The following is a 15,536-nucleotide window of genomic DNA, read 5'->3' as shown; positions in this document are numbered from 1 at the left end:
GCGGCAAAGTGCAGAAATTGAATATAAGCTATTCTGATATGTCATACCATAGAATAAGCTACCTGCCAAATTGGCTAGTGACACTGAAATTGTTACCAGCCACAGCCAAGTTTTACCAGCATTTGGTCGGTTGGCAGGTGCCAGTGTCAAGCCCTGGTGTGTGTGTCAATTAAGTGTGTGTGTGTGTGTGTGTGTGTGTGTGTGTGTGTGTGTGTGTGTGTGTGTGCGTGCGTGCGTGCGTGCGTGTGTGCGTGCGTGCGTGCGTGCGTGCGTGTGTGTGTGTTGGGCCCTTTTGGCGCTTCCAAAACACGCCTAGAGAGCGTAGTGGCTTTGCTAAATGAAGTGGGATAGTAAGGGAGATAAAGTGTGTTTACCTCTCCTGTGTGTTTTTGGACCTCTTCAATCTTCAGGTTCAGCTCGCCTCTTTTTATTTTATATTATGGATGTATGCGTCCTCGACCTGTGATTTTACCCTTTGGAACTTGGCACAGTCCGTCACCTGTGTCCAGTAGAGGTATAGTCCTGAGGAGGCCATGATCTTGGAGAGGCCTGTGCAGGATAGGCAGCAGGGGATGGACAGTCCCCTGGGCAGGCCCGAGCATGGTTCATGTTTACTGTTTCTGTGGTAAATGGGTTAATATGGCACACGTCAGACACACGTCAGGGTGGCACACGTCACGGTGGTGTAACCACAGCTAATGTCATTATTGTATGGATTAAATGTTTTTTGTTTTGTTTTTAGTGGATTATATAAGAAGCATATTCATGTTAATCATATTCATACATTCATTCATACATATTTAAAGAAAAAAACGTCATGAAGCCATAAATAAGTATATCAACAACATGGAGGATGAGGATGAACAGTTGAATGCAAAAGCAGCTAACACAGCAAATTAGCTCAATATTTTCTTGATCAGAATCTTGCTTTCTGAACCCAAAATATACTGCTAAGATAAAAGGTGCATTTGAGTAAAAACTTTCTACCATGTTTCACCAAAGCTTTGCTTTTATATCAATCAGATGTGTGGGTACGTGTTTCCCCATCCTGTGAGGGTATATTGAAATTGCAGGGGAGTTCAGAAGGACCCTCGCATACCCAGATGCTATTTCAAAGAGCTGTGCAGTACATCTTTATGGTCTTCGTTTTGGGAAGGGAAGATGCAGAGAGTTACAGGCAGCAAAAAGAGAAGAGAGGAGACGAGAGGAGAGGAGAAGAGAAGAGAAGGGAGAGGAGTAGAGTAGAGAAGTAGAGGAGAGTAGAGGAGAGTAGAGGAGAGGAGAGGAGAGGAGAGGAGAGGAGAGGAGAGGAGAGGAGAGGAGAGGAGAGGAGAGGAGAGGAGAGGAGGAGGAAGTACAAATGAAAGGAAATCTAGAATCAGCATAAACCCGGCTGGCTGCTGAATGTGCACATTTCCTCCTCCCCGCTTATTAGTACTCTTAGTGGGAGATGCAAGGGCTAAGCTGAGGATAGCACCGTAAACCAGGCAGCGCTCGCTGTCTGTACTGTCCTGATTCAAAAGGTATACCATGGTAAAGATGTTTATTTTTATACTGCTACCTACGTCACATTACAGATGATTTATAAATGAGACATTTACATGTCAAGCAAGTGCTTAGGAAATTGTTCCAAACATTAAGGAAACTTGTTGTACTGCAGTATCATTTTCACTGGCAACAATGCGTAGTATTGGAAGAATCTTTGAATACATATTCTGTGTTTTATAATGTAGTGTCCTGCCTTTTAGTACCTCACAGCATTTGATGCCATTTGGTGTTTGGTACACTCACATGAACTGACTTTGCGGTCACTTATCTTGTCTAGTCTGATCAGCTATCGCCACTGCTCATGTTACCGCCTTGTTTGTTGGGACATCCTTATTGTAGAATTTAGCAGGTGTGGAATTTATAAATTGCTTTTCAGTGTTCTGTTGAAAGTATGTATATCTCCTGCAACATTTTAGAATATAATTAAATAAAAGTTACTGATGACATGTAGATGGATGTAGAGTTTATGGTTAGAGTGTATAGTTTGAAATGAGCATGTGCGGTGGTCTTGGTACACTTGCAAGTACAACATTTACAATGTAATGGAAAAAACAAAAGCATAGTCGTCCAAAAAAAATAAATGGAAGCGAAAAGACCAGATATAAAGAAAAAAAGGCCAGATGAAACAGTGTGATCTGGAGATCTTTTCCCTCTTTCTCAACGGCGTCTTAGCTGCCCTCAACAAACATTTCTCCTTGCCAGTCTGTGTTTGTATGTGTTTGTCAGTGAGTGTTTGTATGTAGGCCTATGTTTGTCTGTGTGGGTGTGGTTATGGGTGTGTGTGTGGGTGTGGGCAGGGCCTCTGACAGCTTTGGCTGGGCCCATGACAAAGATGTCTGAAAGGGACCGCCAGCTCAATACATACAATTTAATGAGGGCCCAATTCTGGGCCCCTTCTCTCCCTGGGCCCGGGACAACTGTCCCCTTTGTCACCCCACACCCCTGGTGTGTGCTTGCGTGTGTGCGTTCGTGCATACATGTGTGTGAGAGAGAGAGAGAGAGAGAGAGAGAGAGAGAGAGAGAGAGAGAGAGGGAGAGAGAGAGAGAGGGAGGTAGAGAGAAAGCGTGGCAGTGCTGAGGGTGCAGTGTGCTGGGGCCTGCGTGCTGGGTGCTGGGTGCTGGGCGCTGGGTGAGGCTCTGCTGCCTCTCAGCTCTAATCACACGGCCGGAGCAGCGATGCGTCCAGGAGCAGAGCAGAGCACGACCGCCCAGCAGCTGCGAAAGAGCAGCACTGCTGCCAAATGACATCAAACACACTGATACTCACTCACAGATAGACACACACGCAAACACAAACATACTATACAGACATGTACGCAGAAGCACGCACACAGAAAAACACAGACACACACACACACACACACACACACACACACACACACACACACACACACACACACACACACACACACACACACACACACACACACACACACACACACACACACACACACACACACACACACACACACACACACACACGGGGTGTGGGGGGGGCAGAGAGAAAGCGAGACAGAGATACATATAGAGATAGAAAATAGAATGAGCAGATAGAAAAACAGAAAAGAGGAATGCTGGAACACTTGTACAATAATTTGTCATATTTGTCCTGAGTTTATTGAAATTGTAATGCAGGCATCATGCTCAGTGACTCTAATTGAGATGGCAGGCTCCTTCTCAGAGGCAAACCATTACTATAATAGATTGCTTGTTATTTCAGCGAGAAATAAAGGTCATATAGCAGAATAACTTACTGTAACACCCTGCCATTCATATACACATTGGAGAAAATAAAAGGTTGATCACTCAAAAGTGACACGACTACTTTTGTGTGAGTGTGGGGTCGCACACAGTTTCGGAGAGTCACTATTAGTAATTGTGTGTGTAATTGGAGATATTGCCCCTAAGTAACGATCAAAATATCTGACTGTGGCTAGGTATAGTGTATACTGTTTTTATTTCTGAATAATGCAGATGGCGTTAGGTGCGTGTGCATATCCAAATGATCAGGTGCCCCAATCAAAGGCGCATGAAGTCAAGTGAAAAAAATCACCATAAACCTAACGAAGATTGCACAGGTCGTAACATTGTGTAATAAAACTGGGAGTACAATCAGTGTGATATTTTCCAATTTATTGAATATAAATCAATGCACTCATCTGTCATGCTTTTCTAGTCCAGTTCAATTTTACAGTCCCTGCTTGTCCCTTCACAATGTCAATTTGACTGTACCTATCTGAAATGTTCTTGAATAATCCAAGATTACTATTATGTTCCCTGATTTGCGTGTCTCTAAAATAGTTTTGCTACAGTACTGTTGTGGCTGTGTTCCCTTTGAAACGGCAGGCTGGGGTCTCTACCGTACGTATTTGATTATATTGGGCTGGCCACTTCATATTTCATGTGTGGGAGTTGCAAAGCGGCGTGTTTATCTGCATGGCTGCCCCCTGCCCAGTGAAGGAGCTAATTCGGCTCTAAGGAACATGGCCGTCATGCATACAAAAATCACCCAGCGTCGTCGTCGCTCTCCTCTCAGACATCCATCAGTGCATTACACAGGGTCCAGGTCTGGTCTGACATCACCTCACTTTGCTCTCTCTCTCTCTCTCTCTCGTTCTTGTTCTCTCTCTCTCTCTCTCTCTCTCTCTCTCTCTCTCTCTCTCTCTCTCTCTCTTTTTTTTTCTCACTGTTTTTTCTGGATCCATTTCCTCCTTTTTCTTGTTTTCTTGTTACTCTTCCCGCAACTCAACTCTGAAGATCGTCATGAAAATACAATACGAAATACAAATACAATACAGCTACTGATACTCACAGGGATGCAGCCTCAAACAATACAATACAAAGAACATGATCCATGGGCCACATATCCAAACCCTCAAAAAAGTAAAAGGGATTACGATGGACCAACCCACCAACAAAGTCGGGTAAAAAACAACTATTGCGGGAAAAACAGCACATGTTTACTTTTAAACATTAAATAACAGAATAATGACAGAGAAATACATATTTTTTATCAAGGTTTTCTACAAGCATTCGTCCTCCCTCTTCTGATTCATGGCAGTCTGGCTATATTCCGAGCTGACACATATGTTCATTTGTCTTCATAACAATTCTGCATTAATTGGGTGTCTTCTTACATGTAGTCAGTGTGTGGAGATGGAGTAGGGTATGCTAATATGAACCAGAGTCGGGAAGTGCAGTACAGGGATAAATTTAGTGCTCTATGCCTCGGTCCTTTCAGAGCCGTGACGTGTGAAATGTGTTTTAGTATGAACTCATAACATGTCGATGGACAGGCATGCTCTGATGTTCAGGCCCAGGGGCGGAGCCATAGGAGTGATGGCCGGGGCATTTGCCCAGGGAGCCACCTGTATGGGTGGTGGAGGCTATAAATGGGGTTTTTTTTGTTTATCAACACAATGTTATGAGGAGCAGCAAGACACTGGCAGCCAACCACGTGAGCTATTTTTTTACCGACAGCGGTTTCCAACAATCAGAGGTGGAGTTGTGCGCAGCTGGTTTTGCGCAGCCAGGGGAAAACTAAAAATTAGAACCCATGTATTGTGATCTTTATAAGGCCTAATGGGGGGCCCTATCAGTGTTTTGTCCTCGAGCCCTGTGTAAAAGATGTTCCACCCATGTTCAGGCCTGTAGTAGACGGTCTGATAGATCATCGTGATCTAGTGCTGCAAGCCTCAAACAAATGTATTTATTTCAATTGGACAGAACAGGTGTACTGTACATACAGTATATTGCTCTGAAAGCTTCAGACGTGGGTGTTTGGGATGTTTGGAAGCCAGTATTCCTGACATAGTCTGCAGTGACTTTTCAACTCTGAATTGTATTTATCAATTAAAGATGGCCTCCCCTGACAGTTTAAAAGTTCACATGAAAGGCAAAGACGTTTCCTCAGACTTCTGCAGTACTGTACACTGTCCTGTATTTATGGCACGTGTGAAAGGCAGTGCTTGGCAGCCGCATTGCTCAGACGACTGGCATGTAACTCCATCGCACTGGGAAATATGCTGCAAAGCAATACAACTTTTTATTGCAAATGGAGGCAACACAAACAACAATTCTCACTGGTGAAAGACCACCACACCGTATTTTCACGTCTGCATGCCTCATCAGGTCTGTGTGTGTGTGTGTGTGTGTGTGTGTGTGTGTGTGTGTGTGTGTGTGTGTGTGTGTGTGTGTGTGTGTGTGTGTGTGTGTGTGTGTGTGTGTGTGTGTGTGTGTGTCTGTGTGTCTGTGTGTGTGTCTGTGTGTGTGTCTGTGTGTCTGCATAGGTGTTTGGATGGGTGTGGAATGGACGCATAGGCCTATTGCTGCAGGACACTGGCAGTGTTAGCTCCTCTCCTCTCCTCTCCTCTCCTCTCCTCTCCTCTCCTCTCCTCTCCTCTCCTCTCCTCCTTTCCTCTCCTCTCCTCTCCTCTCCTCTCCTCTCTCCTCTTTCCTCTCCTCTCCTCTCCTTTCCTTTCCTTTCCTTTCCTCTCCTCTCCTCTCCTCTCCTCTCCTCTCCTCTCCTCTCCTGTTTTAAAGCGTGGCATAAATCCACGAGATGAAAATGTCATGGAGCAGGTTCATTTTGCAAAGAGGTTTTGATTGCCACATGCTTGTAATTGATTGTTCCAAGGACAGGGGGAAATCTAGAAATGTCATAACAACGCTGCTTAGGTCGCTCCCCACAGCTGGCCAATCAATGGCAAGTAAAAAGAGCTATCGATTTGTGCCTCGGCAAAAACTGTAGCCTGAGACTCGCAGGGCCGGGGCCGGGGCCCTAGCGAAGTGTAGTGTGTGTGTGTGTGTGTGCGTGCGCGTGTGTATCATGCCCACACAAACACACACGTACACACACTCATCCACATTGACACTCGCACTTACACACACAAACACACACACACAGACACATGGAGCTGTCAGCAGGTGTCTGATTTAGCCGCGTGCGGTGCTCTGAAGATAGTGTTACCACTCGGATACTCACAAAAGCCTAGAGAGATTGCAGCTGTCTCCCCACCAACTCCCGCCTGCCCACTTTGGCTGGTACGATCAATGGCGGGGAAATGTTGGCATTCTCCGGGACAAATGTTGATGTTTTGTACTGATTTCTCTTAGAGCTAGCTATGTGGCGATAACAACCAGACTCGTTTTTCTGCTTTTTTGATATCATTGTGATAATCTGATGTAGGTCGGGATTTTTTTTCTGATGCGAGTATCTGATGCATATTACAGTGTAGCACATTTTCTGTGATCTCAGTAAATGAATAATTTATGTGAAGATGTTGAACGTTTTTTGGAACAGGAGGGTTAGAAACAAACTCGAAATAAATAAAAGAAACTGTGGAAAGGCTGTCTTTCACTGTGTCTAATCTCCACATAGGCTTTTAAATATGGGAAAACCCAACAAAACTCAAAAGAAGGCAAAAAAAGAGAAAATCGTGTTCAGATTATAGACACAATGGTTATCTAGCTAACACAAACTGTCAATAAACTATTTACTGAGCTCTAGTCTGGCTCAAAATCCTGTAGAGTTTCATTTAATGTATGTAATCTGTATGATATGCAAACTCTGAATACAAATGGAGGTGTATGTGAACAAATGGACAAATTAATGTTGAATGGCAGGACTGAGAGCAGCAGCAGCAAGATTTTCAAAGCCCTTCATGGTTGAACTAGTTGAATGTTTGCATTCCAGAGTAAATGCCTGTCTGCATGAAACCATGGGTGGCGGACTCAGCTTGCAGTGGCCATGACAATATAACGGTACACTTACAGTTTGTCTCTGTCCCCTAGAATGTAAACTCGTGTCCCTCCTTAGTATACTGTATGTGCTCAGGAGCTATAGTCAATGTCTTTGGTTTGAGGCTTCGCCTGCCTGCACACACAGTAATGAGCTTGGCTCGGGGGGGAGAGTGACTGTGTCTCAGAACGCAGGCTGCTGAGGCTGAGGCTCGTGCTATGCCAGGTCTCCGTTCTGAAGAATTAATCGTATAAACATTTCACACGGTTGATTTATGACAGACACCCCAGGTTTTCTGACCTCTGCATATTCCTGTCGGAGGAGATAAATTTGTCGTGACACAGATTGGTTAGTTTACAGGACTTTATGACATGCTAAATCTCTCCGAGTCGGCTTTTGCCAGACTCTTATTGTAGTAGGCCTTGTTAGGCCCGGAGCAACACCCCCCGACTGCAGAGGAGAGCACAGAGACTCGGTTGTGGTTGGTGTGTGGTGTACCCATTGGTCGGTCGGTTGTTTTCCTTGTTAGCGTTGCGTTCAATGAAATCATTTCGGAGTGAACCACTACAAGCATTTAACCATTTCAGTCAATGGATGAACATCACATCTGTGACACACACACACAAATGTGTGCGCACAGGCACGCACGCATGTACACACTCAATTTTATTACATTAGCGAAAGTCAGCAAATGAATACATGAATTTAACCCCAGTGACAACTAGCTGCGTAATGTGTGGACATGTGCAGTATATTTATCTGTTTGCAACATTAAACCTTTTGCCGTAACTCAGCATCAACCCAGCCCCCGACCTAAATCAAAAAACTTCAAAAGGCTGTCTTCAACAGACATAAGCAGAGACTCGGGAAGTGTTTGAGTCTACACAAAGCCCGCTTAAATTGCCCTCCTCCTCCCATGCTCCTCCTCGCTAGGATCTCCTCTCTGGACAGTCTCCAGCAGTTAAGATGTCAGCTCAGAGCCAGTCATCGTCAATAGAGCTCCACGTCTTTGTGGAAACTATATATACAGAAAGGCCTGATGCATAAAACATGACATCCCTGCCTTTAACACTCACACGCCAACGTTTGGAGAAGGGTGTTTTGGGAGCCACATCGTCCGTCGGCGGCCAACTTGGTCAGCCATTTACAAAAAGGGTGGGAGAGAGGGAAAAGCGTTTGTGTGTGGGAGATCAAGGTCAGGGAGCATTGAAGAGTCTCTGGTGTGTGTGTGTGTGTGTGTGTGTGTGTGTGTGTGTGTGTGTGTCTGTGTTTGTGTGTGTGTGTGTGTGTGTGTGTGTGTGTGTGTGTGTGTGTGTGTGTGTGTGTGTGTGTGTGTGTGTGTGTGTGTGTGTGTGTGTGCGTGTGTGCGCGTGTGTGTGTGCATGCGTGTGCATGTGCGTGTGCGTGCGTGCGTGCGCGCGTGCGTGAATTCGAGGGTCTTCAGCTGGCTTCTGCAGTCCTCCATGTTTGTTTTCAAAAGGCTGAAACTCCACTTTCGATCTCAATCCATTAGCTGACAGAAGCTCACCTCCAGGCCTCGCTCTTGAGTCGCACTTGTGAAATATTGATAAAAATAGACTTATTTTCAGAATCTCAAAGCCTGCGGACGCTCCAAAGGGGGCTTCGGAGCTCCACTTTAAATGCCCACACTAAAACCACCCTACACACTTCCTGTTCCATAACTCAAAAGGAAATATTAACTACACGAAACGAATAAGGGCCTCCTCGTCTCTCGCTGTTACGTCCAATGTCTTTTTGAAGAAGAAGCAGAATGACCCAAAAGTGCTTGTGAAAAGTAAAAAGGCAGAACCTGCACACTCGTCTTTATTTAGTTATTTCAATAAATGTATGCATGAACAGATACGTATATGCATTAGGGAAAAAAAACAGACTTGGATTTAATACTGGTTTATTAATTGGGCGTTTGCTAAATGTTTTTGGCAAACATGGTTAATCAGATTGGGAAGATATTTCTCAACAGATTCAGGCCAGCTGTTTTATTACAGCTTTACAAAGTGAATCAGACCACTTGATGACTAATCTGTCAATTAAGCGCTGTTGTTTAATTAGCAGCTAATCAAGGCAATAACATTGGGTGTCAGATAAGAAGACACAGGTATGTGATGCGTGTGAGGAGAAAAGCTGGTTACTGTCTTGTCATGCACAGACTGGGGGAAGGGGGGGTGTTTGAGCTCGGCTATCCAAAACAATATGTTAACATAATATATCAAGCTCTTCACCATGATGCATCTACTTCCAAAAGTATTAATTTTTAAATAGAAAATAATGTGTGCGATGTCTCTCATTCCTCTCGATCCTCTGTAGATCCCTTTTGGGTGGTATGCAAATTGTAGTGAGTCATTTGAATTGTAGATGAATGAACAGATAAAAACTTTCACCAGCTCTCCTATGAGTAGAGAATATAAAGGCCAAAGGTGGTCATCTCTCAGGTTAGCCGACTTGTGTTGTTTGAGGATGTGGACGATAGTGGATCTTCTAAACTAAAGCATGCAGGCACGACAGACTGAGTCAGCTGCTGAACAGAAGAAAAAAACAAAACAGACTGGATGACTGATCAGCAGCACCTCTGTACATACTGTACCCTGCATTAAATCCCATGCAGTCATGCCATTTTTAAACTTTGCACACGTCATAGCCTTTGGTTGCCTTGTTTGTATTGTAGACAGTGAATGCACTGTAAAATCACCATCGTCTTCTGACTCCCAAAGCAGGATGTTGTTCACAGGCCAGCTGACTGTGGCCTTCAGCTCTTCTATTTTAAAAAAACGTTGACTTAGTTTGCAGATGCTGGATCCACACTTCAAACTGCTGTGTTCTACCTTGCAGTCTGTGACAAGTGTAGAAAAGTGGTGATTGTCAGATTCCAAAGACCCTTCATTACAGAAAAAATGCATGATTTTTATCTAATTTCCGCCCTCAATAACATATACTGGAATGCCTACTCACACCAAAAACCTGTATCTTTCAAAAATCATTCATGTCCTGAAAGTAAAGAAAACACTGAATCAACTCAGTGTATGTTGTACGTCGGTGTAATGTATATTTTAAATGAAATGCATTTAAATACATGCTTGTAAGAAGATATTTGCTTCTTTCTCTTGAACATTTTCATCTTAAAATGGGAAGATCAAAATGCCATTTGCAATGCAAAAATAACATGAATACAAACAATCACACACTTGGAAAATGAACTGTGCGTCATCTCATTTCCAATGATATTGCCTGTATTACTTTGCAGTCCACAGATCATCATCACAACAGGAAATTGTTTGATGAAAAAAAAACTGATTATTTCCTTTCCTTTTTCTTTTTCTGTATTGCAGTGTATTTCCCCGAGGATGAGTCTGGCTTACCAGAACCCATTATGGAGGAAGGGGAGGGTGAAGACAAGGAGACCCAGAGCGAGGACGCCGCCAGCCCAGAAGCCCCCAGCCCTAAAGCTCCAGAACCGGAGAAGGAGACGGACAACAAGAGCAGCTACAGCTTCCAGAACTCTCCGCTAAGTGCAATGTCCAATCAGGAGCTGGAGCTTGAGTCCCACCTCAGCGACAACAGTGACCGCCTCTCCGACTTCAAAACGTCGGTGTCTTCCCCCCAGAGCCAGAAGGAAGAGGAGGGGGGCCGTGTGTCGAAGTTGAAAGACGACATGCACAACAGCCTGGAGAAGATGAGAGCTGCCTATGCTAATTTCCTGTCAGACTCCTACTGGACAGGAATCGGGGTGGATGTGAAGGCTAGCACTGGCACTGGCACTGGCACTAGCAGCGGCAAAGCGAACTGTGACAGCACCAATGCCAGCACGCCAGCCAAGAGCGAGTTTGACTGGCACCAGGATGCCCTGTCCAAAACGCTGCAACAGACCCTGTCTCCTAAGCCCAGTGTGGCCAAGCCTAACCTCTTCAGTTCTGTGCACTTGTACCGGCAGAGCAGTAAACCCGGTGGCACTGGCCTCACAGGAGCCAGCCGTTTCCGTTGCAAGGGCTGCAGCGCCGCCTACGACACACTAGTTGAGCTAACAGTCCACATGAACAAGAGCGGGCATTACACGGATGACAACCACAGCAAACCGAGCATCGCCTCCACCTCCTCGTCCAAAAGCCGCAAGAGGAACCTACAGGACATGGAGGGTAAAGAGGATGCCCAAAAAGTGCTCAAATGCATGTTCTGTGGCCATTCGTTTGACTCCCTTCAGGATCTAAGTGTTCACATGATCAAAACTAAACATTACCAGAAAGTGCCTTTGAAAGAACCAATTCCCGTACTCACCCCGAAATTAGTTCCACCCACAAAGAAACGTGTGTTTGAGGTTACCAGGCCATGCTCTCCTGACTCCACAACTGGGGCAGCAGGCTACGCTGAGGCTCAGAGATCCGCCTCAGCCCTCCATGCCAACACTCCTAATAATCGCTACGGTTACCAGAATGGTGCTAGCTACACATGGCAGTTTGAGACATGCAAGTCCCAAATACTGAAGTGCATGGAGTGTGGAAGTTCCCACGACACCTTGCAGCAACTGACCACTCACATGATGGTCACAGGACACTTCATTAAAGTGACGAACTCTGCGTCCAAAAAGGGAAAGCAGTTAGCTCTTGACCCGCTAGCCATAGAGAAGATGCAAGTGCTAGCTGAGCCTGTTTGTAATGAGACTGAGGGTGGTAAGACCTCTCCAAAAAGTGCTGCGTCAGCCGATGGAGAGAAGACCGCCCAGACAGACAAAACACTGGAAAAAGAGGAGGAAAATGAAGATAAGGAATTGAAGGAAGATCAAAAGCCAAACGATGGCTCTCTGAAATATCCCTACCTGCGAGAGGAGGACCTGGAACAACAGGGAACATCAGGAGGTGAGGACATCTTAAAGTCTTTAGCTAATACCGTAGCGTCTGCCATCAACAAAGCCCAAACAGGAACCCCGAGCTGGAGCGCCTACCCCAGCATTCATGCCGCCTATCAACTCTCAGGCGTGATCAAGAGCACACCTCTGGCAGCATCTCCCCCCATTCCACTCAAACAGACTTTCAACCCCAAGCTGAGGCCCATTGCGCCCAAGGGAAAATTTTATCAGGGAAGCGGGTCCTTTGAAGAGTTGCAGGGACACCAAGGCTCTGACCTTAAGAAGGAAACGCAAAGCAAAGAGGGGGACACTGATGCAAAGGAAAGCAACAGCTTGAAGTTAGATGTGGAGGAGAGTGTTGACAGTGACTGTCAGGATGATTCCTCCTCCTCTTCAAAGCTTGACACAGATTGTGGGTCTGAAGGAAGGAGTGTGATCAAAGAGAAGCAGAGCCCGGCGCTCCTAGAGAGCGGCAAAACCTCCCCCATCCCCCTCGCCATCCCTGTCCCCGTCCCTGTCCCTGTTTCCATCCCTCCTGCCAACAGTAGCCACAATGGTGTTTCCGAGCTCCTCGGTGACACCCAAGACATCCTTAGCATAAATCCGCTAAGTGCACTACAGTCTGTCTTGAACAATCATTTGGGTAAAGCTAATAAGCCAGCCAATCCGAGAGCTGAAAGCACTCTGTCTGCCCGCACACAGTCCATATTTTCAGAACTGAGCAGAGGCCTTGAAAAGTCCGTATCTGCACTCGGTTCCTCTGCGGTTCCTGGCAACAGCTTCATGTTCGCAAACAATGATCAGCCAATAGACTTAACTAAGTATAAAAACAACAAGAGAAGCTCAACTCACGTCCAGCCATCCACACCAGTGCCACAAAAGCATGCCCTGTCAGACATAGCCGACATGGTGAAGATCCTCCCCAAGGCTACTACTCCAAAGCCATCCTTGCAATCCAGGATTCCCGCCCTGAAGCTCGAGACAGACGTCAGGCGGTTTGAGGATGTCTCCGGTGAAGTTTACTCTGTGCACAAACGTAAAGGCAGGCAGTCCAATTGGAACCCCCAGCACCTCCTTATACTACAGGCTCAGTTTGCCTCTAGTCTCTTTCTGACGTCCGAGGGCAAGTACCTCCTGTCTGACCTGGGCCCACAGGAGAGAATGCACATCTCAAAATTTACTGGTCTCTCCATGACAACCATTAGTCACTGGTTGGCCAATGTGAAATACCAGCTCCGTAAAACGGGTGGCACCAAGTTCCTGAAGAACATGGACACTGGGCACCCAGTGTTTTACTGCAACGATTGTGCGTCCCAGTTTAGGACACCCTCAGCGTTCATAGCCCACCTGGAGTCTCACCTTGGCTTTCAGATCAAAGACATGAACAAGTTGCCCTTGGATCACCAGACCAAGGTCATGGCTGAGCCAGAACTGCCTAAGGCTCTGTCCATTCGAGCGCTGGAGTCCGTGACCACAGAGGAGGAAGGTGACTCTAAGTTCAAATGCAAACTCTGCAGTCGGACATTTGCCAGTAATCACGCCGTCAAACTTCACCTAAGCAAAACACATAGCAAATCACCAGAGAACCATTCTCAGTATGTCGAAATGGACAAGGAGTAGTGTCTTCTTGTCTTTTTACTGCTTGTAGTTTTCTTGATCCTTCAGAGTCATTGCTTTGTTTTTTTTATTTTGTTTGTTTCTCAATTTTCTTACAGGAAAAAAAAAACGGGTCACGTTTTCCCATGACATTTATTTCATTATTATTATATTGTGTGGTTATTAAAATGATAAGATAACTTTAAAAAAACAAACACAAAGAGGAACATTGTGGACATGGAAGCTGGACTAAAAATGAAGAGAAACCCTTTCATCATTTCTAATTGTAAATTCATCGACTGATACTTGCACCCTGCTTATGTGCTTCACCAGTAATAATGAACTGTATTACTGCTTGAAACATGAAAAAAATGCTAATGTTTGCATGCAATAGCTCTGGCTATGACTACTATTTATTTGTATGATATGACATTTTTATTGTATTACTTTGTTAAACAAAGAGTATTTGGTTCCCCTAATGGTAATTTTTCCAACTTTTAGCAAAAACACCTGCATGATGCACCAATGTGTCAGCGGGTGATGGCATTGCTCCACGTTAGCACATTTACTGAAGTGTACAGTACGTTTGCTTTGTAAATATTTTTTGTCGCAAATGATAGAAGAGGAAAGCACTTTAATAAATGTTTAATCACCAGTTCGGGCTCAAAATCAGTACATGGGCTGACAGTACAGGTCTTGGAAGGTTCAGATGAAAAAAAGAAAAAACATGGTGTCCCTTATAAGTGTAAATACGGCATTGTGACTGATCTTGTGAAGAACATTGAGAGAACGGGAACCTGCAACTTTTATACCAATATAAATAAAACATTAACATTTTCTACCAAGCTGTGTTTGCTTCAGAAGTCTGTCTTTTAACTGTGTTCGCTAACCGTTATTTATGTGACAAACAAAATCAGTGCAGTGTTTCATTTGAATATTTGACAATCAGTGAAGTGGTCACTGACACCACTTAGGATTTGGTGATAGTGATGTTGACGTAGGCATGTTATGGACCAGCATATTCCATTGAGGTATCCAAAACATTTTGGTATTCTGTAGGACATCATCAAAGGTAGTACACTCTCACCCTGCTGTGACGGTGGGGCGCTGAGTTGCTGCGCCAGTGACCCAGATTCAATTCGGCCCGGGTCATTTGCCGATACTCTCCTGTCTCTCTCTTCCACTCGCTTCCTGTCACCATCTCCAACTGTCCTATCAACTAAAGGCAAAAAAGACCTAAAAACATATTAAATAAAGATTCTACACTCTGTGACTCTGTGGCAGTTAGCGTGCATCTGTAGTGTGTGTTGATGCATATAATGCATTAAAGCCTGAAATTGCTGCAGCCATGACACTTTACAATCAGAGACATGGAGCACAGCTGTCTCTGTTTACACCAGGTAGTTTTTAATATTACAAATAAAACTAATTTAATGTCAGTCAGTGATTTCTCTTTTTTCATACTTACTTTCAATCTAATTTACTTCCCCCTGTATATTTTGCCTTTTAGCTGGTGCATATTTCATTTAGGCGATGTTCATTTTTTTTGTCCTACATAGGCAGATAACAATAAATATCTTCCCCTATACTCTTCTTTAAGGACCATTAAAAATAATGATTTCAGGGTTCCGCCCCCTCCCTTCTCACCGCCACCCTCCCCTCCCCTCCCCACAAGCAATCAACTCCTCAATTACCACCGACCATCATATCTGTTTTAGAGCAGGCATCTGACATTTGATGGTAAATGGGAGAAAGCGAATGGGCAGCGTGCTGATTTGAATATCCTGACATCAGCGT

At 44.8% G+C, this 15,536-nt stretch overlaps 1 protein-coding gene across 1 annotated transcript in view; it reads left to right on the top strand.

Annotated features, from left to right (window-relative positions):
- The window catches only part of LOC134457322 (teashirt homolog 2), a 67,756-nt gene extending 53,179 nt beyond the window's left edge, over positions 1-14,577 (top strand). The window contains exon 2 of the mRNA XM_063209284.1: positions 10,633-14,577. Coding sequence (XP_063065354.1) covers positions 10,633-13,763 — 3,131 coding nt within the window. The 3' untranslated portion in view covers positions 13,764-14,577. The remainder of the gene's footprint in view (positions 1-10,632) is intronic.
- The last annotated feature ends 959 nt before the right edge of the window (positions 14,578-15,536 follow it).

Source organism: Engraulis encrasicolus, chromosome 10 (genome assembly GCF_034702125.1).
Source record: "Engraulis encrasicolus isolate BLACKSEA-1 chromosome 10, IST_EnEncr_1.0, whole genome shotgun sequence".
NCBI classification, from domain to species: Eukaryota; Metazoa; Chordata; class Actinopteri; order Clupeiformes; family Engraulidae; genus Engraulis; species Engraulis encrasicolus.
This window is presented reverse-complemented; position numbering and strand designations above follow the sequence as displayed.